The following is a 25372-nucleotide window of genomic DNA, read 5'->3' as shown; positions in this document are numbered from 1 at the left end:
GCCGAGAAGCTCAAAGGGAGTGGCCCTGACTCCGGTACACAAGAATCTCGGGATGAGCTGTAAACTAAAATCACAGCAACCTATTCTAGATGAGTGTTTGTGTTTGCATTTATGTCATGTACTTGTATGATTGTAATAAGGGTAAACTACAGTATTGATACTTTCCTTTAGTTTTGTATATTTTTCAGAAAAATATAGTTTCTCCAGTTATTATACCAATTTGGTTTCGTAATCAAATCATTGGACTGATTGTAATCAATACCATAAGACCCCAATGAATCGCCCTTTTGGCCTTTTCGTTTTCACCAAGCAATGTGGATCTCATGACTTCATTACCATCGGAACGCATAAAAACTTGTTGTGGAGAAGATTGAAACTCTTTGTTAAACCCTTCATATGAAGTATACTTTCCAGCATTACAAGAAGAAACATCACCGACACAAAGGCCCAAGTCATCGGGGTCGCTCTTGGATTGTATCCTTTCAGCAGAATCAACTCCATCGGTTTCATCTCCAATAAGCATTTGATAGAGATTCTTACACAAATCAAAATAATCCTGCATGGACCCATTTTTTTCATTTGCATTATTATTTTCGAAATGAAAATTGGGTTGATGTTGTCGGTCTTCAAATGGTAAATATTTTTTCAGGTGAAGGAAACCAACAGGCAACAAAGAATAGGGCCGAAAATTCTGAAATGGAGCTTGATTTGGGTTGAAAATTCTCGAGCGTAAAACTTTTAAGTTCGACTCAAACTCGAAACTATGAATTGAAGCTCGAAATAAAAAATATTCTTAAACTTAACCGAGTTAAAACTCAAACTTGAACCTGAATTTTAAATATATTTATACTATATATTTAAAAAAAACATTTTATCAAGCTTTTCAAATTGAGTATAAAGTAACTCGTTTCGGTTCGTTAAGAACTCGAGTCGAGTTCGAGTCCATTCAAATCGAGTATTTATCAAGTCAATCTCTAGTAATTTGCAATCTAGCTTGTCTCATTTATAGTTGACATTTACAGCCTTAATAATAGAGAAGGAACGTGAAGGAGAAGGAAAAAGGGTAAACAGAAAAATTGTCTTTAAACTACTTTCACAATTAGAATTTTATCTAAAGTTCAGCTGTTAAAATTAAAATTAAACAATTTTACTAACGTGTCATGTCATTAAACTAACGGCAGTCAACGTTTCAGTGACCAAATTTTAATTAAATAAAAACATAAATGATCTTACGTTTTTTGAATTCAATAAGAAAAAGTATACAAAACTTAAATGAAAGTGATCAACGGTTATCCTTATAATAATTATGTTTGAACTAAATCAGAATATGTGTATTTTCAACATTCTTGGATTCATATTATTTTATATAACAAGGATGACTGATAGTTAATCCATCAGATTGGCCCAGTCCCGATTCTATTGGGTCTAAAGTGAGCTTTAAGGGCTGGATTTTTAACTGTTCAGCTCCCAAAAAAAAGCCTAAAATCTCAACTAGAAACATTTCCTGTGTCTTTGAAGTAGCTGACCATTTTAGGCAACAAGATAAGCAAGTTGTAAGTATCCATTCATGTAGTAGAAGAAGAAGAAGGTTGCAAGGTCCAAGCATTAGGAGCCATGAGGGGCATTTGGTTATAGTAAAGCAGGGATGGGGTGTCATGGTTGTGAACACCATCGTATGTAGTTATCACATAACTTTTTTCATTTATGTCCCTTTCTATCCTCTTCTTCACATTGCACCCTCCACTTGAACATTTATAATAATTCCTGCATTACCCAACAATGTAACCCACATCATCATCAACCAACCAACAATACAATATGAGAAGTACACATACACCAAATATGTATTTCACATCATCATCAACCAAGAAGACAACCGAGGACATATATGTACAAATATACGAGCACATTCTTTTATGAGTTATCTCATAAATCGCAATCTCGAAAATTATAAAATATAATATCTCAAAATATAAGTTCTAATTTAAAAGGAAAGAGTATGTAAAGGTGAAGTACCAAGTAAAATTACATGCCTCTATATGCTAATGATCATGAACATCTAATTCTGCAATCCTATATATTCTTTCATCTTGGAAGACAATACGTATAATAATTGTTTAAAATTATCTGAAACAGGTTGGCCTTAACAAAACTAAAATTATGACTCATATTTGAAATATAAAGACTTGACCAAGTATTGAGCTTTGACCAGTCATGTTTGCAGAAATAGAGACGATTCATTTAAGAGTTGGATATTGCTTACAAGTGAAGCTATTCAACCCCATTGTCTAAACAAATTTTAAAATAAAAATCGAGATATGCACTTTTTTTTCAATAGTTTTTAGTCTTATGTATTTAAGTTTTTTTTCATATGTATACATATTTAAGTAGTAGTGATGGTTTATAAGTTATTTGATTATATAAGTGAATCACATGATGAATAATTTAATACATGTTTGAATCTATAAATAATTGAATAGTTGCCATATTGCATTTGTTTTTGTTAAAATGTTAGCATCCAAATTCTATATTTAATGCGTGTGTATATTGTATAAAACTTTTAAATTTTATATTTTAGGATTATTGGATCAGTAAAAGTTGACCATCCAATTTCATAATTCATATTTCATGTTAGACTACCCAAGAATCTAGAAACCAAAATCAAAGATATTTGCAGCAAAAGGTGTAGATAATTAAGTAGGTAGCTAGTTGATGATGATAAACGCAGCAGGCCAGTGTAGTGTATGTATGTGGAGTGATCGAAGCGTTTTCTACATGGACGATGAATGGTATTAGCAAAACAAGAAACAACTAGTTTTGGTGTGGACATGTGATGATAACGCAGCAGCCCACAGTGTATGTATGTGAGTGATGGATCAGCCCTTTTGCCCCACTTTTTGGAAATATACATATCCTACTCCGTATATGATGTGATGGGATTTATGATCAACATTACATGGAGTGCACAACCATGAGCATCGGAAGTGATAGAAAGGGAAATAAAGTTATTTCTACTTCTCTTCTTTGTTATATAGAGTATGTTAATACAAAAATCATGCTTACTAATTACTAATTAGCCTATTGCCGCAAATTGTTGAAGATTTAAACTATAATAATATCAAAATCCCACATGCTGCCTCATTTTACTATTTAAAAAATCCAAATCCATTGTTTTGAGACATGGATTTTCTGCATACTTAATTATTTCCAATTCACCACGAGGAATAAGAAGTTAATTATCAACTTGGAAGTATTATTATATTTTTAAAATAGATGTATACAAAGTTATGGGTCCGCTTAATATTGAAGCCAAGATGATGAGATCGATCAATGAAACTTAATAATTCATATTTCGTTAAATAACTTCAGTGATTAAGAAAATATTGTTCACTCAAAAAGTTTTGAATTTGAGTATGTGTCAATAATTAAGAACTATTCTATCACTAAAAAAAACAGAGATAAAGCCAGAAAATTACCTTGGGTTGGGGCTGTTCTTGATGGACTTTTTACCATATTTCCTCCATTTGTATCCATCATCGATCACGTCCATCTCTGACTTCATTCTAAGCGCAACTCGAACTCCGAGTTCCGATTTGTTTTTCCCCACTCCATTTTTGTATTTTCTGCAATTTTTTAACCCAAAAAATCAATAAATACCTTAAACGAAAGAAAGAAGATCCATTGAGGAGCTCATAATATATATAACTTGCATGTTACTATTTTTTGAGGTTGCACCACTGAGATCAGTAGCGGCAGTCGTAACTTTCTCCAAAGAAGCCATACTTTTCGACGAGTACGCATCGTGGTCGTCGAGGATGCCGTCATCGAGCATAAGATAATCGGAGAGCTGGAAATCGGGCATGGGATTGAGGTTTTCAGGGAAGAAGGTGTAATTAGGGTTTTGATGAGAAAAGTCCATTTCTAAGGGAAAACTGGACTTTGGTCTTTGACAGTGTTGTAGGAAGGGAAGCTTGTTTGGCATAGCTGCGAACCATTTTATACATTTAATTTTAAATATCCTAAATAATAGTAATTATTTTTCCTTCTTTTTTTCAATTTTTTAATTTTATGAGCTGCTGCTTCATGGACATTTCCTGGAGCGATGTAGAGAAGGTATTCGGTGCTGCCACGTGGTATGATGGCGTCATATGGGTGACTTTGAGCTTAACTTTATTGCGTTACAATATGGAACCACTTGTACTGTATTGCATTTTGCGTGGCGCTTCTTGATTGGATTAAATTGATCTTGGCCTGACTACACTTATAATGCAATGAAGTGGGGTAATTTAGCCCAAGATTTTATGAGCATTTATCTCGTTTGAATAATTGGCTAATTGAATTATAAAAAATTTTAATTTTTTTTCTTGCATGAATTAAACGATTAAGTAATTAAGGAATTTGTGGTTATTTCTTAAAATTGCGAGTTCAAATATTATATATACAAGAGTATGAACATTCATTATTAAATAATTAAAATTTTTTAAATAAATATTATCTTGAATTTATCTCAGATTTATCCACCAAAAAGATCTCTTCTCTTAATAATGATAAATTTTTTAAATCGGTAGCAAATTATAGTTTCATTTACAAGTTTTTAGTGACATTCATACAATCAGGGGGTGTTTAATGGGTTGAGTAGCTCTAGGAATGGCAACCGGGCGAGTTCGGGGCGGGTTTTGCTCGCCCCGTCCTCGAACCTGAAATGAATCCTCATCCCCGACCTGATCCCCATCGAAAATTTTTCCCCCGTCCCCGACACGAAATATTATACTCAAACCCGAACCCAAAAATATTATATATATAATTAATATAAAAAATATAAAATATTATATATATAATTAATATAAAAAATAAAAAATATTATATATATATATATATATATATAATCGGGGCGGGGCGGGGATACCTTGCCCCGTCCCCTAACCCGACCCGAAAAAATCTTCGAAAAAATTCCCGATACCCGACCCGACCCGATATCATTCAAACCCGATCCGACCAAAACTTGACCGGGTTTCGGGTTTCCCCGTCGGGTTCGGGTCATTCTGCCATCCCTAAGTAGCTCATGAGTTATTCGTACTCGATTTGATCAAAACTATGTGAATGCTTGACTCGGATTGATTCGGGTTGGACTCAAACTTGACTCGAGACATAAGCAAATTGAGTCGAGCAAGGTCTAACCTGACTTAATAGGTTTGCGAGTTGTTCGTTAATTTTTTTATATATCTTCTTAGTAGTTACCTTAAAAATTATTCTATTAAAAAAAGGCAGTCTAAATAATAATTGCTAATTTGCTAATAGATATAAGAAAAATGATAAATCACTAATTAAAATTAATTTATTAATATATTAATTTACTAGTTTGGTGTATTCGTGGATTGTTACTTTAGAGTTTAGACTTTAATTCTTCATACATTAGTTTGATAATTTTTTAGTTAAATTTATTAATATATGTTTATATTAAGCTCTATATTGTATAAGTAGGTTTTACCTATAGTTAAAAAAATATGGTAAAAATTCTAGTGAGTTTAACGAGCAATGAGTCAAGTTAAGTAAAATTTTGACAAACTTAATGAGCAATTAATCGAGTCGAACAATAAGTTCTTTTAACGAGCAAGAATCAAATACTGTCCAACTCACAATCGATTCACTCGATAAGCACCCCTACATACAATGTCAAGTATTTGAGCAGATATATGTATTTATATAAGGAAGACTTTTTGATATAGTAGTTGATAACATGATTTGTGACATTTTATATTAAGATATGATATGATGATTAGTTGGTTCTTACACATGAAAATGAACTTGACATGATGAAATATCTAGAATCATGTTTTAAAGTACATATGTGTACTTGACAAGTAATTATATGAATATTAAAATGTGCATTAAAATCAGTAAGTAATTGTATTCAAACATGGATATGTGGAGAAATTATTTTAAATTATAAGAATTGACGTATTCCCATTTTAAATTATATAAAATAAAGATATGAATTATAATTTTTTAAGTGTAGAATGAGAATACGTTAATCCTTATAATTTAAAATAATTTTTAGGTGTAAAATGGGAATACATAAAATTATACGAGAAGAAGATATGAAATAATGATATGGATATTAAGAAAATGCTAATCAGAACGTGGGTAAGCTATTTGACCACTTTACCAAGTAAAATGGGAATACGTCAATTCTTATAATTTAATATATAAATATATATATTTAGGTGTAAAGCAATAGAAAAATGGTCATGTGAAAAAAAATATATAATTGTAAAAATGGAAGATAGTTATAATAATTTTATATCAAAACTGATATTTTTATATGAAAATAGACAATTCTATTAGTAGATTTAATAAACAAATATAATAAACATGATCTAATTAAATTTAATTAATGTTTAAAATTTTAATACATTTAAATATTTATATTTATATTCATACAGACTAAATATAGAAAAAAAGAAACTTAAAAATATCATACGTAAACAAATATGATCAAATATAGTTTATATTTATGACTTCGTTGGTCAAATAATATAGACGGAATTATATTTTTGGGAACTGTAAGTGTTAAAAAATTAATTTGAGATTTAGGATATTTACTGCAATGTCTAGGCATGTGAAAATGACGAGTTTCATAAAATATAATAAATAATTGAAGTTTCATGTAATTTTTATCCAGTCCACATGACCAATTATATTTTCTTAATATATTTTATAAAACTTATCGTATAGATATAAAGAGTTTCATGTATATTATAATAAATAGTTTAATATCTTATAATAATTTTTCAACACATGTATTTTAAAAATTTTGTTCCCTACCCACAATATTTCTAAATTTTATTGTTATATCTATTGTACTTCTAATTTTTATGTAAAAATATTAATGATTGTGACTTTTTGGTCTAAGAGTTGAACGGTAGAATGTATGAATGACATGTCAATAATATTTAAAACGGATCACCGCTGAACAAAATTAGAGCTGAATCAATTCATTACAGATCCCACATGACAATGAAAATTTGTCTAGAAAAGTACCAACTGTTGGATTATTTAATTCCAATAATACATTAAGTTTCATTATTAAGATAACGGTCACAGTAAGAACTTATATATTTATTTAATATTACAAGCTTTTAAAGTTACAAAGCTTTTAAGTTATAAATCATATATTCTTAATTAATTATATTCAAATGAAGATCATATATAACCAAATTTATTAAATTCCGTTTTTAAAAAAAATATGAGTATTAACCATTTTACCATTATAATAATAATGAAGGCATTTTCACTCTACACTATCTCGTTATCAAAAAGTAAATTTGCTCATTTAATTGTTTCTTTATTGATTAGACGGAGTGATCTCAGTTACTATTGTTCACGTTTCAGTTAAAAAAAACACTATCAAATTATATGTACATTTGTTGTGGTATGTAATTTTAAGCATATCATAAATCACAAATGTGTAAGTATACTATAAATCTATTCTTGAATTCATTAAGTGATTTTTCTTGTTGTGTTCCCAGTTTTCAAGGCTTCATACTGATTAAGCCGAATTGATTCGATCAAACATTTGACTTTGGTGAGTGAGTCTCCCTGGGGATTTTTTGCATACACAAGAACTCGAACTCGAGACCTGCTTAAGCGATATCAAGTTGCTTACCACTTGAATAAAAAAAATCGTTAAATGATTTTAGTGGTTAGAATAGAATCCAATAAGTGATATCAGTGGTTAAATGGAGTGTTGTTTTCTTTTAAGATATTGAGTTCGAGCAGCTACGTCTGCAGTGTATGCATGTTATTAATGATTAAGAAAGATTCTGAATAGATACTACATTGTAATCATCTTAGAGTATTCAAAAACTTTTTCTATCAAACAACAATAAAACAATAAACATAGCAATTTATTGAGTTGTTTCAGTGGTAGAAGAGAATGTTATTTTTCTTAAAGATTTTAAGTTCAAGCAACTGCATCTGTAGGGTGTGTGCACTTTATCAATAACTATAAAAGATTCTTAATAGATATTATCTTATAATCATCACATACTATTAAAAAAAAAGTTAAAATCAGATTATAAGGTTAATGGAGCATGAGTTTCTCATGGGTCACACCAAGCCATCACATGAGGAGGCAGCAACGAGGAAATACTATGAAATTAAATTAATGCCACCATTTTCAATTTGCATGCCTTTTGGCTTTGAATATATTTAATTGGAAGTGAAGGGGTGAGAGAAAGTTCAAGGAAATGCAACATTTTAACCTTCTATGTGTCGTTTGATTCATTCTTTATATTATTATATCTTGTCTTTTTCCAAAAATATTAGGTTTTTTTTGTATTTGAACCGATTGAGAGATTTGAACTGTCAACGAAGGATAGAAGGAAGATTCATTTGACAGCACTACCACAATTTGATAGGATTATTTAAAAAAAGATTTTACAATTTTGTTGTTGCTTAATGATTTTACTTTCGAGAATTGAGATTAGGATTTTTGGCTTTTGCTTTGGACAAACCACTCTTTAATGACAAAATATATGTAGTTTTTTTTTCCCAGAAAGTAAGATTGATTTTTTTTAAAAAGATAGCAAAAGAATAGATTTACGATATTCTATTATTTCAAATGAAAAACTAACCACCCAGAATAATCAAGACTCGATAAAAGATACATGCACCAATAATCTATTATTTCAAGTGTTAATAACATGTAAACATATCATGTCAATTATCGTTAATAATATAACCATCTATCGACTAAAATGATTTTTTTTAACAACAAAGATTCCAAATAACTAAAACTAAAAAGTCTTAAAATTTCAGTGCCACCAATAGAGTTTATGGAGACACCCATTTTGTCCGGATTATTATTTATTTATTTATTTATTTTATTATTATTATTTTGTTTTTAGGTTACAACAAAACCCAAATGGGCCCGAATTACAGCTCAAGGCCTAACTGACCCAATCCCTTTACAACCGGACCAATATCAAAGCCCAACAGAAAAATCAAAACCCAAGTCCGACTAAACATCTAGGGTTTCCATCCGCCGCCGCCAGTAGGAGAATACCCCTATCACAACCGTTTCTGCCATCACTCCGGCCACCCGACAGCTGCCGTTTCAACCACCAACATCAGCATCTCTCAGCCAAGCTTCACCAAACACGCAATAAGGGGAAACTAAAAACAAACAACAAAATAACAGAAAATAAAACAATTTCTCTCACCTGTTAACCCTCACCCGTGACTCGGCCGAACTCGTTATGATAACCTCTGCAAAGCCTCCCCAAGCACACAAAGAAGTAATAAAAAGATGGGGAAAGAAATAAAATGGAGGAGAAAAAATCATTCGGGTTTTGACTGAAAAAAGGAAAAAGAGATCGGTCAGAGAGGGAGTTCGAAAGAGGGTTCTGGAAAAAACAGAGAAAGAGAACTTGAAAAATCATTCAAAGGAAAGGGGGGCTCTCTCAGTAACAAAGCAACCAAAAAATACAGAGAGCTTTGAAAATAAAAAAAGAGAGAACAACCCATAACCAAAAACAGAACCTTTGCATCAGAGGCGTCATTGTTTGCTTCTTCGGAACCGTGTAGGCCTTCTAACCCTCGGAGGTAACCCTCCTTTTCTTAGATCTAGGCTTGCAAAGATTTTTTTTGGGAGTTGAGGGCTTTGATTTTGAGGGTTTTGAGTTTTTAAGGTTTGAAATCGAGATTTAGGAGTGAGAGGGTTGTTCAAGGGCTCGTCAGAACTGGAAAAAGGCAGAGGAGGTGCCCTGCATGGTTTTCTCTCGCCTGGGTTTGAAGAAAAAAGAGAGAGTTGATAGGGAAAGCGGCTGAGAAGAGGATTTCACAAATAGGGGGCTAGGGTTTTTATAAAGTTTAATTGAGGGTTTTATATGGGGGTGCTAAACAATATTGTTTTGGGGTAAATGGGTTAGGGTTTCATGTTTTCTCACAAGGGGTTATTTTCTCGGGAAGGGTGTAACACCTTAACCCGTACCCAACCCGAATACGAATCCGAGGTGTCACATTAACTTTTTAAAACTTTGACTTGTTGAAGTTTTTTCCAAAATATTTATTTATATTAAAGTGGTAAAACCCTTAATTCAAATTTAAATTCACAATGAAAAAACTTAATAATTTACATAAATATAATATAGTATGATTACAAAAAGATTAGAGAATTACAATTTAAACATTGTACTACATGCCAACAATTTACATAATAACAAGAAAACCTACAGTTGAAATTGTTCTGATCTGATCTTTTTTCCGTGTATGTTTCTCCTTCCTAGCCTTAATCTCATGATCTCTTTGAACTTACGTGTGAAACAATCACACGCTAAGTCGTTGACTTAGTGAGGCAAATAAGAGTATAACAAACATTGTAAAATATTTGCTTATTCATCTCATTGAAAACATTTTATACAAATCTCAATTTACCTTTCATGAAAAGAATATATACTTTTACACATTGTTCAGTTTATAACACTTTGTTTTAATAGCCCAATGCATATTACTAAGAACTCTAGGTATTTAAGTACATTGAGGTTATGCACTAATGCAGTCACCAATGCTCATATAAATTGCACCAAAGTACCACATAGAATTATCCCGAAGGACCGCGTAAAACCCTCGACTCTTGACACGCCAACTATACCTCTAATTCTCATACAGTATACCTTGGGCTTTAACCATATAATTATTTCTCATTTCATTATGTAAAGTGTGTTTTATTCACATAGAGTACATTCACATAGACACTTCCACATAGAACATTTTTACTTAGCACTTGTTAACACATAACATTTTCATATAAAACATAATCACATACATATAAAATCAAAACATTACTTTGAAAATACACTTGGTATAAAACATAATAAAATATTGCATAAAATAAATAAACAATTTTCGATTGAAAACTTTTAGGTTGGCTTATCGCAAGCTGTCCTCAATTCTAATATAAAACAAATAAGTTGCACTCATATTTGCCTCACGTAAGTTCTAAACGAAATCCTTTTTAACTTTCGTTCAGTCTATTTGCTAAATCGCTTTGATCAGTACACTGTCATTCCCAATCTATACATCAATATATCTAAGAAAAATACCAACTCTCCATTAATGAATAACCAATTTGCACTTACATAAACGAAATGAAATATCTAATTCAAAATTTCAGGCTGAATAGTATCGGTACCCCTCCTACAGTACCAATACTTCTCTTCTATGGTACCAATACCCACTTTGGTATCGATACCATTTTAGCATTCCGAAATTCCATTTTCGATTACAGTATCAATACCTTTCTCTTGGTATCGATACCTCTATATCAGTATCGATACTTCTTTAATAAGTATCGATATTGTTCATCTGGTTCATATATTATCCTCCAGTTTAACCTTATAGTATCAGTACTGTTATTCCAGTATCGATACCCTTACCCAGAGTTTACTTATTTAACTTTGAATTTTACCCAAATTTCACCTAAATCTCTTACTTTTATCTCCAATCATTCCATCAAAATCAATACCACTTATCCCAAGTAACTTATATTCATTAATTCTCTTATTGTCACAATGGTCCACATCACTTTGAATAACCATATATACTTGTTCTTGAATTCTTCTAGAAAGAACGACCATATCACTTGATCTCTAAATGCTATCATTATCACATTGGTCCACCATATTCGTGCTTGTCCTCATAGCAATGAGATTACTCCATCCATCTTCTCTATTTCAGAAAAATGGAGATCGTCTAGCATTATCTATACATCGTTCAATCAAAGGTCCAGAAAAATAGGACCTTGCTCTGCTTCTCCCTTAAATTCAGGTGCATCTAAACTTCTTAGCTCCTTATCCACATTCATCTTAGGAGCTGAGGGAGATTACAGTTGGAAATGCGTCAGAATAGTGTCCAACATCCAGAAAAAGACTCCCTGATCTTGTACACGCACACCTTGAGGCGCATGTTCCTCACATTGCCTAACCGGGGCAGGTGAAATACTACTTCCCTCTTGACCATCTCCCGCTTCATTTCGGGAGCTCTTGTAGTCCGACATCTATTATGATTAGATAATTATTCTATCAGTAAGGACATTATACTAATTACTTTATCAGATAAGAGATTTTCAAATTTTAGTTGGCATGTGCACTTTTTAAAAAAAAAACTACTTCAATTCGAATTTAAAATCAGTTAAACCTTAGCTCTGATACCAATAAATGTAACACATCAACCCGTACCCGACCCGAATACGAATCCGAGGTGTCACATTAACTTTATAAAACTTTGACTTGTTGAAAAAAATTTCAAAACTTTTATTTATATTAAAGTGGTGAACCCTTAATTCAAATTTACTAATGAAAATTTAAATTCACAGTGAAAGTAAATAATTAATAATTTACATAAATATAAAATAGTACGATTACAAAAAAGATCAGAGCATTGCAATTTAAACATTGTACTACATGCCAACAATTTACAAAATAACAAGAAAACCTACAGTTGAAATTGTTTTGATCTGATCTTCTTTCCGTGTATGATGTTACTTCTTTGCCTTAATCTCTTAATCTCTGTGAACCTATGTATGAAATAATCACACGCTAAGTCGTTGAATTAGTGAGACAAATAGGAGTATAATAAAACATTGTAAAATATTTTCTTATTCATCTCATTGAAAACATTTCATACAAAACTCAATTTACCTTTTATGAAAAGAAGCTATACTTTTACACATTGTTCAGTTTATAACACTTTGTTTTAATAGCCCAATGTAAATTACTGAGAACTCTAGATATTTGAGTACATTGAGGTTGTGCACTAATGTAGTCACCACTGCTCATATAAATTGCACCGAAGTGCCACGTAGAATTTGTCCCGAATGACTGCATAGAATTTGTCCCGAAGGACCATGTAGAATTGTCTTGAAGGACCGTGTAGAACCCTCAACTCTTGGGATGCCAACTATACCTCTAGTTCTCATACATATACCTTGAGCTTTAACCATATAATTATTTCTCATTTCATTATTTAAAATGTGTCTTATTTGCAAAGAGTACATTCACATAGACACTTCCACATAGAACACTTTTACTTAACACTTGTTAACACATAACATTTTTATATAAAAAATAATCATATACATATAAAATCAAAACATTACTCTGAAAATACACTTGGTATAACACATAATAAAATATTGCATAAAATAAATAAACAAATTTTGATCGAAAACTTTGAGGTTAGCTTATCGCAAGCCGTCCTCAATTCTAATATAAAACAAATAAGTTGCACTCACTTTTGCTTCATGTAAGTTCTAAACGAAACTCTTTTTAACTTTTGTTCAGTCTCTTTGCTAAATTGCTTTGATCAATACACTGTCGTTACCAATCTACACATCAATATATCTAAGATCAATACCAACTTTCCATTAATGAATAACCAATTTGCAATTATATAAACGAAATGAAATATCTAATTCAACATTTCAACCTGAATAGTATCAGTACCCCTCCTACAGTACCAATACTTCTATTCTATGGTACCGATACCCATTTTGGTATCGATACCATTTTGGCATTATGAATTCCATTTTTGATTATGGTATCGATACCTTCATCTTGGTATTGATACCTCCACATCAGTATCGATACTTCTTTAATAAATATTGATATTGTTCATCTGGTTCATATAATATCCTTCAAATTAACCTTATAGTATCGGTACTATTATTCTAGTACCGACACCCTTACCCAGATTTTACTTATTTAACTTTGAATTTTACCCAAATTTCACCTAAATCTCTTACTCGTATATCCAATCATGCCATCAAACTCAATACCACTTATCCTAGCTAACTTATATTAGTTAATTCCCTTATAACATCCTAATTTGTCCAAAGAACACTTAAAACTAAAAATCACACCAAATATTTGAACATGTTTTCAATCACTTCTAATGATTCAAACACCTTAATTGGACATTTGACAAGTCGAATATGCATTTAGACTTCAATTACTAACCACATATCATACAATCCCTTAAAAACCCATTTTCCTAAATCACCATAATTTCTCAATCTCTTAGCTTTTAATCATCTTTAAGCTTTCCTTAAGCTTTTATATCCCCCAAAGACCAAAAATCAACTTAAAAATTCAAGAAACAATCAACTTGAAAGTAACCTACCTTGGAAATGTAGGTTTACGGGAAAAAGGAAGAAGAAGAAGAAGAAGAGGAAATATCCAATGTTCCAGATTTTTCATTCCTTACCTCTATTTCCCACATGCCTTAAATCCTTAAAAAATTTAGTTTTAAATTCATTTCTTGAAAAAAAAAACTAATACGCCTTTACATTCTTCCATCTTTGGTAAAAAATCCTAAATAAAATTTCTAAAATCAGTTCTTAAATTATTCAATTAATTCAAATTAAACCACCAAATATTAAATTCTTATATTATAGTCACTGATCCGATGTTTGGGGTATTACAATTATCCCCTTAAGAAAATTCGTCCTCAAATTTTAACTGTACAAAGAGATGAGGAAATTATCTTCCCATATCCTCTTCACGTTCCCAAGTCGCCTCTTCCACTTTGTGATTTCTACAGAGAACTTTAACTAGTGGAATCATCTTATTCCTTAGTTGTTTGACTTCATATGCCAAAATATGTACTGGTTCTTCCTCGTAGGTCAGGTTATGTTGAACTTTTATTTCTTCCAGTGCTATGATGTAAGAAGGATTTGATCGATATCTCCTGAGCATAGGCACGTGAAAGACATTGTGGATCTTATCCATTTCTGTTGGCAATGCCAACTGATATGCCACTGATCCAACTCTTTTTAATATCTCATAGGGTCCAATGAACCTAGGACCGAGCTTTCCTTTTCGACCAAAACGAAGCTCCTTCTTCCAATGAGAGACTTTTAAAAATACCTTATCTCCCACTTGGAATTCAATTCCCTTTTTTTTAAATTCGCATAAGACTTCTGTCTATCAGCAACTATCTTAAGATTATCTTGAATAATCTTCACTTTGTCTTCGACATCTTTGATCAACTCTAGCCCCATTAAGTCTCGATATTTCAATTCAAACCAATTCAATGGCGTTATGCACTTTCTTCCATATAAAGCTTCATAGGGCGCCATTTTGATACTTGATTGATAACTATTATTGTAAGCAAACTCTGCGAGTGGCAGATACTTTTCCCACGATCCATGGAAATCAATAACACATGCTCTTAACATATCTTCTAGAACGTGAATCGTCCGCTCTGATTGACCATCGGTCTGTGAGTGAAAAACCGTACTAAAGTTCAATTGGGTACCCAAAGCTCTATGTAAAAAGTTTCAAAACCTTGAAGTGAATATGGGATCTCTGTCAGATACAATTGAAACTGGTACTCCATGTAGTTGAACTATCTCCTTGACGTATAGTTCCGCATACCCATTAAAAAATCAATTCGAACAAGAATGAAGTGTGCGATTTTCATCAATCTATCCACAATTACCCAAATTGAATCATTTTTATTCGGTATCAAAGGTAACCCAATTAGAAATCCATCGTAACTCTTTCCCATTTACATTGAGGAATAGAGATCGACTGTAAAAGTCTTGAAGGCACTTGATGTTCAGCTTTCACTTGTGAACAAGTTAGACACTTTGAAACAAACTCTGAAATGGATTTTTTCATACATGGCTACCAATATCTTCCTTTTAAGTCTTGGTACATCTTGTTCCCTCTAGGATGCATAGTCAGCGGACAACAATGAGCTTCAAAAAGTATATCTCTTTTCAATTCCTCATCATTTGGAATACAAACTCTGTCAATTCCTCATCATTTGGAATACAAACTCTGTCTATATAGTATAAGCATCCATTTGACTTTACTTCAAAGTCCTTGATTTCACCTTTTTCTACTTGTTCTATCCTTGCTAAACACTTATCATCCCTCATGTGAAACTCCTTTATTCGCTCCAAAAATAGCGGTTTTAACTTTAATTCAACCATCAAGGCACCGTTATCATTTAATGCAAGTTGGGCATTTAACATGCGTAAAACTGCAAAAGTATTTTGACTAAGTACATCAGCGACCATATTGGCTTTTCCGGGGTAATAATCTATGATTGCATCATAATATTTAAGTACCTCAATCCATCTCCTTTGCCTCAAGTTTAGCTCCTTTTGAGTCAATAAATAATTTAAACTTTTGTGATCCGTATAAATGTAACAACACTCACCATATAAATAGTGGCGCCATATCTTTAGTGCAAACACCACCGCTGCTAACTCAAGATCATGCGTTGGATAGTTCTTCTCATGTGGCTTAAGTTGTCTAGAATTATACGCTACTACTTTTCCATCTTGCATCAAGACACATCCCATACCATTATGGGAAGTGTCACTATAAATCATGTAGTCCTTGCCCGATTTTGGTTGCACTAACACTGGAGTTTCCGTTAATACCTTATTTAAGGATTCAAAACTATATTTACATTTATCCTTCCATATAAAAGGCATATCTTTCTTAAGTAGTTTGATCAAAGGGGAGGAAATCATCAAAAAGTCCTTTACGAATCTTCAATAATATCTCGCCAATCCCAAGAAACTCTGTACTTCATAAACATTTCTTGGTACTTCCCAATCTAATATAGTTTTTATCTTCTGAGGATCTACCCAAATCCCTTCTGCATAAATGACATGTCTAATGAATGCCACTTTGGTTAACCAAAACTCGCACTTAGACAACTTAGCATAAAGCTTCTTGTCTCGTAGTGTTTGAAGAATCACCTACAGATGGGAGTCATGCTCCGCAATTGTCAACCAAAATATCATTAATGAATACAACCATAAATTGATCAAGGTACGGTTGAAATACTCGGTTCATAAGGTCCATAAATGATGTCGGTGCATTAGTTAACCCAAATAACATTACTACGAATTCAAAATGACCATACCGAGTCCTAAAAGCCATTTTTGGAACGCCTCTTTCTTGAATATTCAAATGGTGATAGCCAGAACGCAAGTCAATCTTGGAGAACACCAAAGCTCCATTGAGTTGATCAAACAAATCATCAATTCTTGGGAGATGATACTTGTTCTTTAGTGTCACCTTGTTAAGCTGTCGATAATTAATACAAAGACACATCGAACCATCTTTTCTTCTTTACAAATAGTACTGGAGCACCCCAAGGTGACACACTAGGTCTGATAAATCATTTATCTAATAATTCTTGCAACTGAGTCTTTAACTCACTTAGTTCCTTTGTGACCATTCTGTAAGAAGCCATCGAAATTGGTGCCGTTCCAGTCATTACCTCAATTTGAAACTTGACCTCCCTATCTGGAGGTAATCCTGGCAACTCAGCTGGAAATACGTCTGGAAATTCTATGACCGTCGGAATATCCTCGAGTCTTCTATCATTAACTCGAATATTGATCACATTGGCTATGAAAGCTTGACATCCTTGCAACATTATCTTTCTATCTGACATCACCGATATTACATTAGTGAATGGGTTAAATCTTTCACTCACCATAATTACTTCTGATACATCAGGACTTATCAAAACTACTCACTTCAATCGACAATCTACATTGGCATGATAATGATTCAACCAATCCATTCCTAAGGTAACCTCAAACTCGTCAAAGGGTAATTCCATTAGATTAGCAGGGAATTCAATTCCCCGAATCCTTATAAGACACCCTTAACAAATCTGTTTCACCCGAGCATTATGCCCTAAAGGGTTAGTTACAATCACCTCACTACTAATAGTTTATAGTTGAATTCTAAAATATTTCACCAATTTACTACTAATATAAGAATAGGTTGATCATGGGTCAATCAAAACCAAAACAAGTTTATTGAATAACCGGAAAGTACCTACAATGATCTCCGGATCATCACGATCTTCATTAGTCTTAAGATTGTAGACCCGAGCAGTCGAGCATATTTCAGGTTAACTGGCCAATTCAGATTGATTCCTTCCTCTGCCTCATCCTCTACCTCTCTGAGGTACAATATTAGATCTCTTATATTGTGCAGTCTCTCCAGTCATCAATGGGCAGTCTCGGATAAAATGTCCAGTGTCTCCACATCTGAAACATACTGCAGAGACCATCCGACATATGCCACTATGATGTTTTCCACAATACTGACATCTACTTGAATTTCTCGCTCTTGATTTAGCTAATCGAGTCTGATTAGCTCTTATAGGATTGAAACCTCTACTTGAGGATGCAGCTGACTCCGATTTACACTGAGGTTTAAAACCTGAACCTCAGGTTTTCTTCGATTATGATGCACTAGACGAGGCACCAGCTCTCTTGTTCCACTGGGTCTTTTGCTCCCCAAATCTTTCATTATGAGCTCGCTCCAAGGCTTTAGCTCGATTTACCACCTCTTGAAAGGTAGAAAGGTTCAACACTAATAGCAACTCATTTAATCTAGGGCGTAAACCCTCCACGAACCAATCACATAAATCTTTTTCCGTTGAAACCAATTAAGCTTCAAATGTACTCATTTTTTAAACTCGCACTCGTACTTATACACAATGTGATTCATTTGCTTCAAACTCATGAATTCTTGTTTCATTTTCCTAATGAACTGATCATCGATATACTTGTTCTTGAATTCTTCCAGAAAGAACTACCACATCACTTGATCTCTAAATTCTCTCATTGTCACATTAGTCCACTATATTCATGCTTGTCCTCATAGCAATGGGATTACTCCATCCATCTTCTCCATTTCAGAACAATGGAGTTCGTCTAGCATTATCTATACATCGTTCAACCAAAGGTCCACAAAAATAGGACCTTGCTCTGCTTCTCCCTTAAATTCAGGTGCATCTAAACTTCTTAGCTCCTTAACCACATTCATCTCAAGAGCCGAGGGAGAATACAGTTGAAAATGCGTCAGAATAGTATCCAACGTCCAAAAAAAGACTCCCTGATCTTGTACACGTACTCCTTGAGGCGCATGTTCCTCACATTGCCTAACTGGGGTAGGTGAAATACTACTTCCCTCTTGACCATCTCCCGCTTCATTTCGGGAGCCCTCGTAGTACGACATCTATTAAGATAAGATCACTATTCTATAAGTAAGGATATTATACTAATTAACTTATCAGATAAGAGATTTTTAAATTTTAGTTGGCATGTGCACTTTTTAAAACAAAAACTACTTCAATTCAAATTTAAAATTAGTTAAATCTTAGATCTGATACCAATAAATGTAACACATCAACCCATACCCGACCCGGATACGAATCCGAGGTGTCACATTAACTTTATAAAACTTTGACTTGTTGAAAAAAAATTCAAAACTTTTATTTATATTAAAGTGGTGAACCCTTAATTCAAATTTACTAATAAAAATTTAAATTCACAGTAAAAGTAAATAATTAATAATTTACATAAATATAAAATAGTATGATTACAAAAAAGATCAGAGCATTGCAATTTAAACATTGTACTACATGCCAACAATTTACAAAATAACAAGAAAACCTACAGTTGAAATTGTTCTGATCTGATATTCTTTCCGTGTATGATGTTCCTTCTTTTCCTTAATCTCTTAATCTCTTTGAACCTATGTGTGAAACAATCACACGCTAAGTCATTGAATTAGTGAGACAAATAGGAGTATAACAAAATATTGTAAAATATTGCATAAAATATTACATAAAATAAATAAGTAATTTTTAATCGAAAACTTCGAGGTTGACTTATCGTAAGCCGTCCTCAATTCTAATATAAAAAAATAAGTTGCACTCACTTTTGCCTCACGTAAGTTCTAAACGAAATCTTTTTTAACTTTTGTTCAGTCTCTTTGTTAAATCGCTTCGATCAATACACTGTCGTTACCAATCTACACATCAATATATCTAAGATCAATACCAACTTTCCATTAATGAATAACCAATTTGCACTTATATAAACGAAATGAAATATCTAATTCAATATTTCAACCTGAATAGTATCGGTACCCCTCATACAGTACTTATACTTCTCTTCTATGGTACCGATACCCATTTTGGTATCGATACCATTTTGGTATTCTGGAATTCCATTTTCGATTATGGTATCGATATCTTCCTCTTAGTATTGATACCTCCACATCAGTATCGATACTTCTTTAATAAGTATTGATATTGTTCATCTGGTTCATATACTATCCTTCAATTTAACTTTATAGTATCACTACTGTTATTCTAGTACCGATACCCTTACCCAGATTTTTCTTATTTAACTTCGAATTTTACCCAAATTTCACCTAAATCTCTTACTCGTATCTCCAATCATGCCATCAAACTCAATACCACTTATCCCAGCTAACTTATATTCATTAATTCCCTTATAACATCCAAATTTCTCCAAAGAACACATAAAACTAAAAATCACACCAAATATTTAAACATGTTTTCAATCAGTTCTAATGCTTCAAACACCTTAATTGGACATTTGACAAGTCGAATATGCTTTTAGAATCCAATTACTAACCAGATATCATAAATTGCCTTAAAAACCTCTTTTCCTAAATCATCATAATTTCTCAATCTCTTAGCTTTTAATCATCTTTAAGCTTTCCTTAATCTTTTATATCCCCCAAAGACCAAAAAACAACTTTAAAAATAAAAGAAATAATCAACCTGAAAGGAACTCACCTTGGAAATGGAGGTTTACGGGCAAAAGGAAGAAGAAAAAGAGAAAAATCCAATGCTCCAGATTTTTCCTTCCTTATCTCTATTTTCGACATGCCTTAAATACTTTAAAATTTTAGTTTTAAATTCATTTTTTTGCAAAAAGTCCAATATGTCCTTTCATTCTTCCATCTTTGGTAAAAAAATCCTAAACAAAATTTTCAAAATCAGACCTTGAACTATACAATTAATTTAAATTAAACCACCAAATATTAAATTCTTACACTATAGTCACTGTCCCGATGTTTGGGGTATTACAAAGGGTCACTTCGTTTGGGCAAATTATCTTTTAGCCACTGAAACTTTAGGGTAAAACTATTATTTGGCCCCTCTATTTTTACTGCTTATTTATGTTATGGTCACCTGTAAATGATTGTTTGCTTTGTTATTCAAGTTTGATGATATGGTTTAGTGATTTAACCATTTGTGTGTTAGTATACTTTGAAAAATGGAATATTATGTTATGGTCCTCACCAATTTAACGTGTTTTAGTGTTTAGTCACTAATCCTATGTTTTATTTCTTAAAGTGGTTTAATTTCGATTGATGCTGATTTGGTCACCTACTCATTAAACTGTTTAATTTTTGTTGTGGCCATTTTTGCACCCGAACTGTTGTGACATGCATACATATATATTACTTAACCTAAATCAGAATATTATTAATCAGTTTAATATGCATGTAAGTGGGCAATTTATGGAACACATGACGTCACTTTTGCATAATATGTATGATATCCTCATGAGCATAACCTCACCCGATCGAATAATTGGAATAAAGGCTATGCCATTTCATTTTACGATTGTTGTGAAGTGACTGTCTTAAGGTATAATAAAGTCACTTTCGACAATTTTAAAAATGAAATTGTATCCTATTAAGTGAGAACCGTAAAAAACTGACCACGCCTAAAATTGGGGACCAAAAGAAAAAAATGTCCGTCTATTTAAATTCACATAGAAAAGTTCGTTAGAACTTATAAAAGGTTCGATCTCAATGTCTTTAAATAATCGAACACCCTTCTTCTTTTTAAAAAAATTGGTAATTTTTAATTTAATTTGTTTACTTCATTTCATGCATTCGAACGTTACAATGGAATCATAATATTTATTTATTTTGATTGTAGTAAGAATTGACTGTCTCAAGGTATGATAGGTTATTTCTTCTCGATAGGAAATAATTAAATATTATTAGGTTTCGTTTTAAAATTCAAAGAATATTGTTTTAAGAGATTTTAAATTAAATTAAATTTGAACTTGTAGATTTCATTGCAAAGATAATTAATTAATCGATTAGGTACTAATTTAGGGCTTTGTGGGTGTGCTAATCATTTTCCACGCGTAATCGATTCCCGAACTCAATTTTCTGGTACGCAGACCTGAAAATGTTGTTTTAATAATTTTTAAGAATTAAATCTTATTAAAATAACAAAACATTTTTTTGGTGCCTAATCACACCCTAATCAAAGATTGGTGGCGACTCCTCGAACCATATTTTATTTTATTCTTAAAAAGAAACCCCAAAATTTTCAAAACGAGATTTTTTTAATCACACTCTTTAATTTAAAAATAAAAAATTTAAATTTTTGGTTTTTCAAAAAATAAAAAATGTTTAGACAGTTTACCCTTTGTTTTATCTTATCAATCTTATCCCATGGATCCTTCCCCCCCCCCCCCCCAGGGAAAAGCTACTAAAAAGCTTAAAAGTATATAGTTGCATGAGTAGAGATAGATTTGGAAGAATTGCTTGGAATTTCATCAAAAGGAAAGTCATTGAAAAGTCAGTAATGGAATCAAAATAGCCTATCATACAACATATTTATTTAAGTGGGAATACAATGATTGTTGGACTCCCCCACCAAGAAATAACTTTCCTCGAATTTGTGTTACTGCACCCACCCACCCACCCTCCGTACAATATCATAATACATGTATATAAACATACGTCTATAGTTTAATTTTTTTATACATTGTAAGTATTTTCATCTATTTTATAGTATGAGAATAATTATACTCGAACTTAAAGTAATATTTGAATATTTTTTAAAGTGTTGATTTTAATCTTTCGATTGTAATTCAATATTTTATTAAAACACACTAATCTTCACGATGGAAAAACCCTATGAAATTTCGAGTGTAGATCCTAGAGTACCCAAAAAGCAAAGGAGAAGAGATGAAGAACCGCCTTATCCATCTGCCATGGCTCGTGAGGGTCCTCCTTCTCTGATGGCTCCCCACCCGCTTTATCCTACAAGGACATTGTGTCAAAGGCCACTGATTCTCAATCTGAATCAAAAGCCATTGACTTAGAGGATGATGATATCGAACTTCTTGAAGACGACATCGCTCTTGGCTCCTCCAATGGCATTCCAACCATAGAATTTTCAGATCGAGTTCAATTTCTTGCTGTCAAAAGCATGGATATAACGCTCGTCCTCAAAGTCCTTGGACGAAGAGTTGGATATAACACCTTCCATAATCGCATATACGGTATTTGGAAACCCTCTCACCCTCTAAAATTAATTGATATTGAGAATGATTTTTTTCCTTGTGAAATTTAGCGATCATGGAGATTATCTTAAGGTGCTCACAGAAGGACCTTGGACCATTTTTGGCCACTACATCACTGTGGAACCATGGTCTATAGACTTTCAACCGACTCAAGCTTATCCTAGTCTCTTAATGGCATGGATCTGATTACTTGGACTCCCCATCACTCTTTATAAAAGAAGTATCATCGAAGCTATTGGAAACCAGGTTGGTTCTGTTGTTAAAATTGATTTCCAAACGGATAATGGTTACAGGGGACGTTTTGCTCAACTAGCTATTAGCCTCAATCTTCATCGGCCATTGGTATCCAAACTTCTCATCAATGGTTGACTCCAAATCATTGAATATGAATTGCTACCTACTGTTTGCTTTCACTGCGGCATATATGGTCATCATAAAGATCTGTGTTTGAAGCTTCAAGTGTAGAGAAATGATCAATCAGTGAATCAGGCTCCTCCGCCCCGCCCCTGGCTAACGAAAACCCAGCTTCGGATAAAGCGTTCGGACCTTGGATGCTGGTGGAATGGAAAAAACGTAATTCCAGGAACCAAAAATATGCAAAACAAACTACTCAGGATTCTGGCCCCATTATTGCCAAATCCAATCCCATATTTGAAGCAGTTCCTAACAATAAGGAATTACAGTCATATTCTATAGTGCCTGCCTCAAAGAATACTCTTCCAGAAAAAAAAACAACTATAAGGGAAAGACCTTAGTCCACTAAAAAAAGGTGACAGTTATCCCACATGTTACAAAGAATTAGGCCAACATTGGAGTCAAAGCAACTAAACCTCATGTATTAGTAAAAAAACCCATACATGGTTTACATACCACAGTGAGTGAAGCTTCTTCCTCCAAAATGCCATTATCGTGCTTTGGTGAAAACCTTGATCCGAACAAGCACCAAGCTATGAAATTAACAGATGGGGATAATCCAAGTATTCCAGCTGAAGCTCTAGCTCCCTCTATAGCTAGAAAGGGTAGTGATGCTATGGTCGAATAATGGGTTGTCCTGCCTATCTTTCTTAAATTATTTTATTTATGTATCTCAAAATATTTATATGCAATACCCAAGGCTATGGTAACCAAAATTTTATTCGCGTTGCACGTCAGTACGTATGCGACCATTCTCCAGACGTTGTGAGCTTTGTTGAAACCCGAATAAGTAATCATACTGCTGATAAAGTTATTACTAAGCTCAATTTTCCTAACTCTTTCAGAGTTGAAACTGATGGATTTTCCGGAGGTATTTGGGTATGTTGGTATGATCATATTCAGGTTGATGTTCTCTTCAACCATTTTCAATTCGTTCACTGCCGGATCCAAAGTAAGTCCAACAACCATTCTGCTCTTGTTACTTTTGTTTATCTAAGTCCGAATCCTGCTAAAAGAAAGGCGCTCTAGTCGTATCTTCAACTACTCTCTGGTCATATTAATGAGCCTTGGGTTGTCTTAGGTGATTTCAACGCTGTTTTTTCCCCAAATGACCATAAAGGATGTGCCACCATCCATTCCTCGGATCAAGATTTCAGTAAAGCAGTTTTCAACTCAGGACTACATGATATGGGATACCAAGGACCATACTTCACCTGGTATTGAAGAACCTGTGCAGTTTGTCTTTATCGCTGTTTATGCAATGATAAATGGCTTGTATCCTATCCTGATACACTAGTTTATCATCTTCTTCAGATGAAGTCTGATCACAGGCCTCTCTTGCTAGCTATTGGTAAGAATCCTAATAAATCGCAACAGCGTCTCTTCCGTTACTTTGCTGGTTGGACCCTTTACAAAGACTTTCATAAGTTTATGATTGATAATTGGGACTCTTCTCTCTTAATAACAAATTCTATCTCCAAGTTTAGTGTCACTGCAAATAATTGGAATCGCTCTATTTTTTGTCAGCTCTCCCATCACAAGCGCAATGTTATGGCTCGGCTCAAGGGCATCCAACGCTATCTCGATAAAAATCGAAGCTCCTACCTGTCTAGGCTCGAGACTAAACTTCAAACTGAGTTAGAATTAATCCTCAACCAGGAAGAAATCCTGTGGAAACAAAAATCCCGATCGGATTGGATTAACTTTGGCGATAGAAATACAACTTATTTCCATAAAAAAGCCATTCTTAATAGA

At 33.0% G+C, this 25372-nt stretch overlaps 1 protein-coding gene across 1 annotated transcript; it reads right to left on the bottom strand.

Moving 5' to 3' along the window:
* Positions 1-1541: 1541 nt before the first annotated feature.
* On the bottom strand, positions 1542-3981 carry LOC120184613 (probable WRKY transcription factor 51). The gene is made up of 3 exons (XM_039189028.1): positions 3711-3981; positions 3477-3623; positions 1542-1764 (listed from the first exon to the last, which is right to left on the bottom strand). The coding sequence occupies exons 1-3, from the start codon at positions 3917-3919 to the stop codon at positions 1566-1568; spliced, it is 555 nt and encodes a 184-aa protein (XP_039044959.1). The 5' UTR covers positions 3920-3981; the 3' UTR covers positions 1542-1565.
* Between the last annotated feature and the right edge of the window lie 21391 nt (positions 3982-25372).

Source organism: Hibiscus syriacus, unplaced genomic scaffold (assembly GCF_006381635.1).
Source record: "Hibiscus syriacus cultivar Baekdansim isolate YM2019G1 unplaced genomic scaffold, ASM638163v2 tig00112925_pilon, whole genome shotgun sequence".
Taxonomy (NCBI): Eukaryota; Viridiplantae; Streptophyta; class Magnoliopsida; order Malvales; family Malvaceae; genus Hibiscus; species Hibiscus syriacus.
This window is presented reverse-complemented; position numbering and strand designations above follow the sequence as displayed.

Coding starts and splice junctions, on each gene's coding strand:
- LOC120184613 (XM_039189028.1), bottom strand. CDS start 3,919: ATGGACTTTTCTCATCAAAACCCTAATTACACCTTCTTCCCTGAAAAC. Junction 3,624..3,710: donor ACCTCAAAAAATAGTAACAT/GCAAGTTATATA, acceptor AAAAAATTGCAG/AAAATACAAAAATGGAGTGG. Junction 1,765..3,476: donor AAGAACAGCCCCAACCCAAG/GTAATTTTCTGG, acceptor TGGGTAATGCAG/GAATTATTATAAATGTTCAA.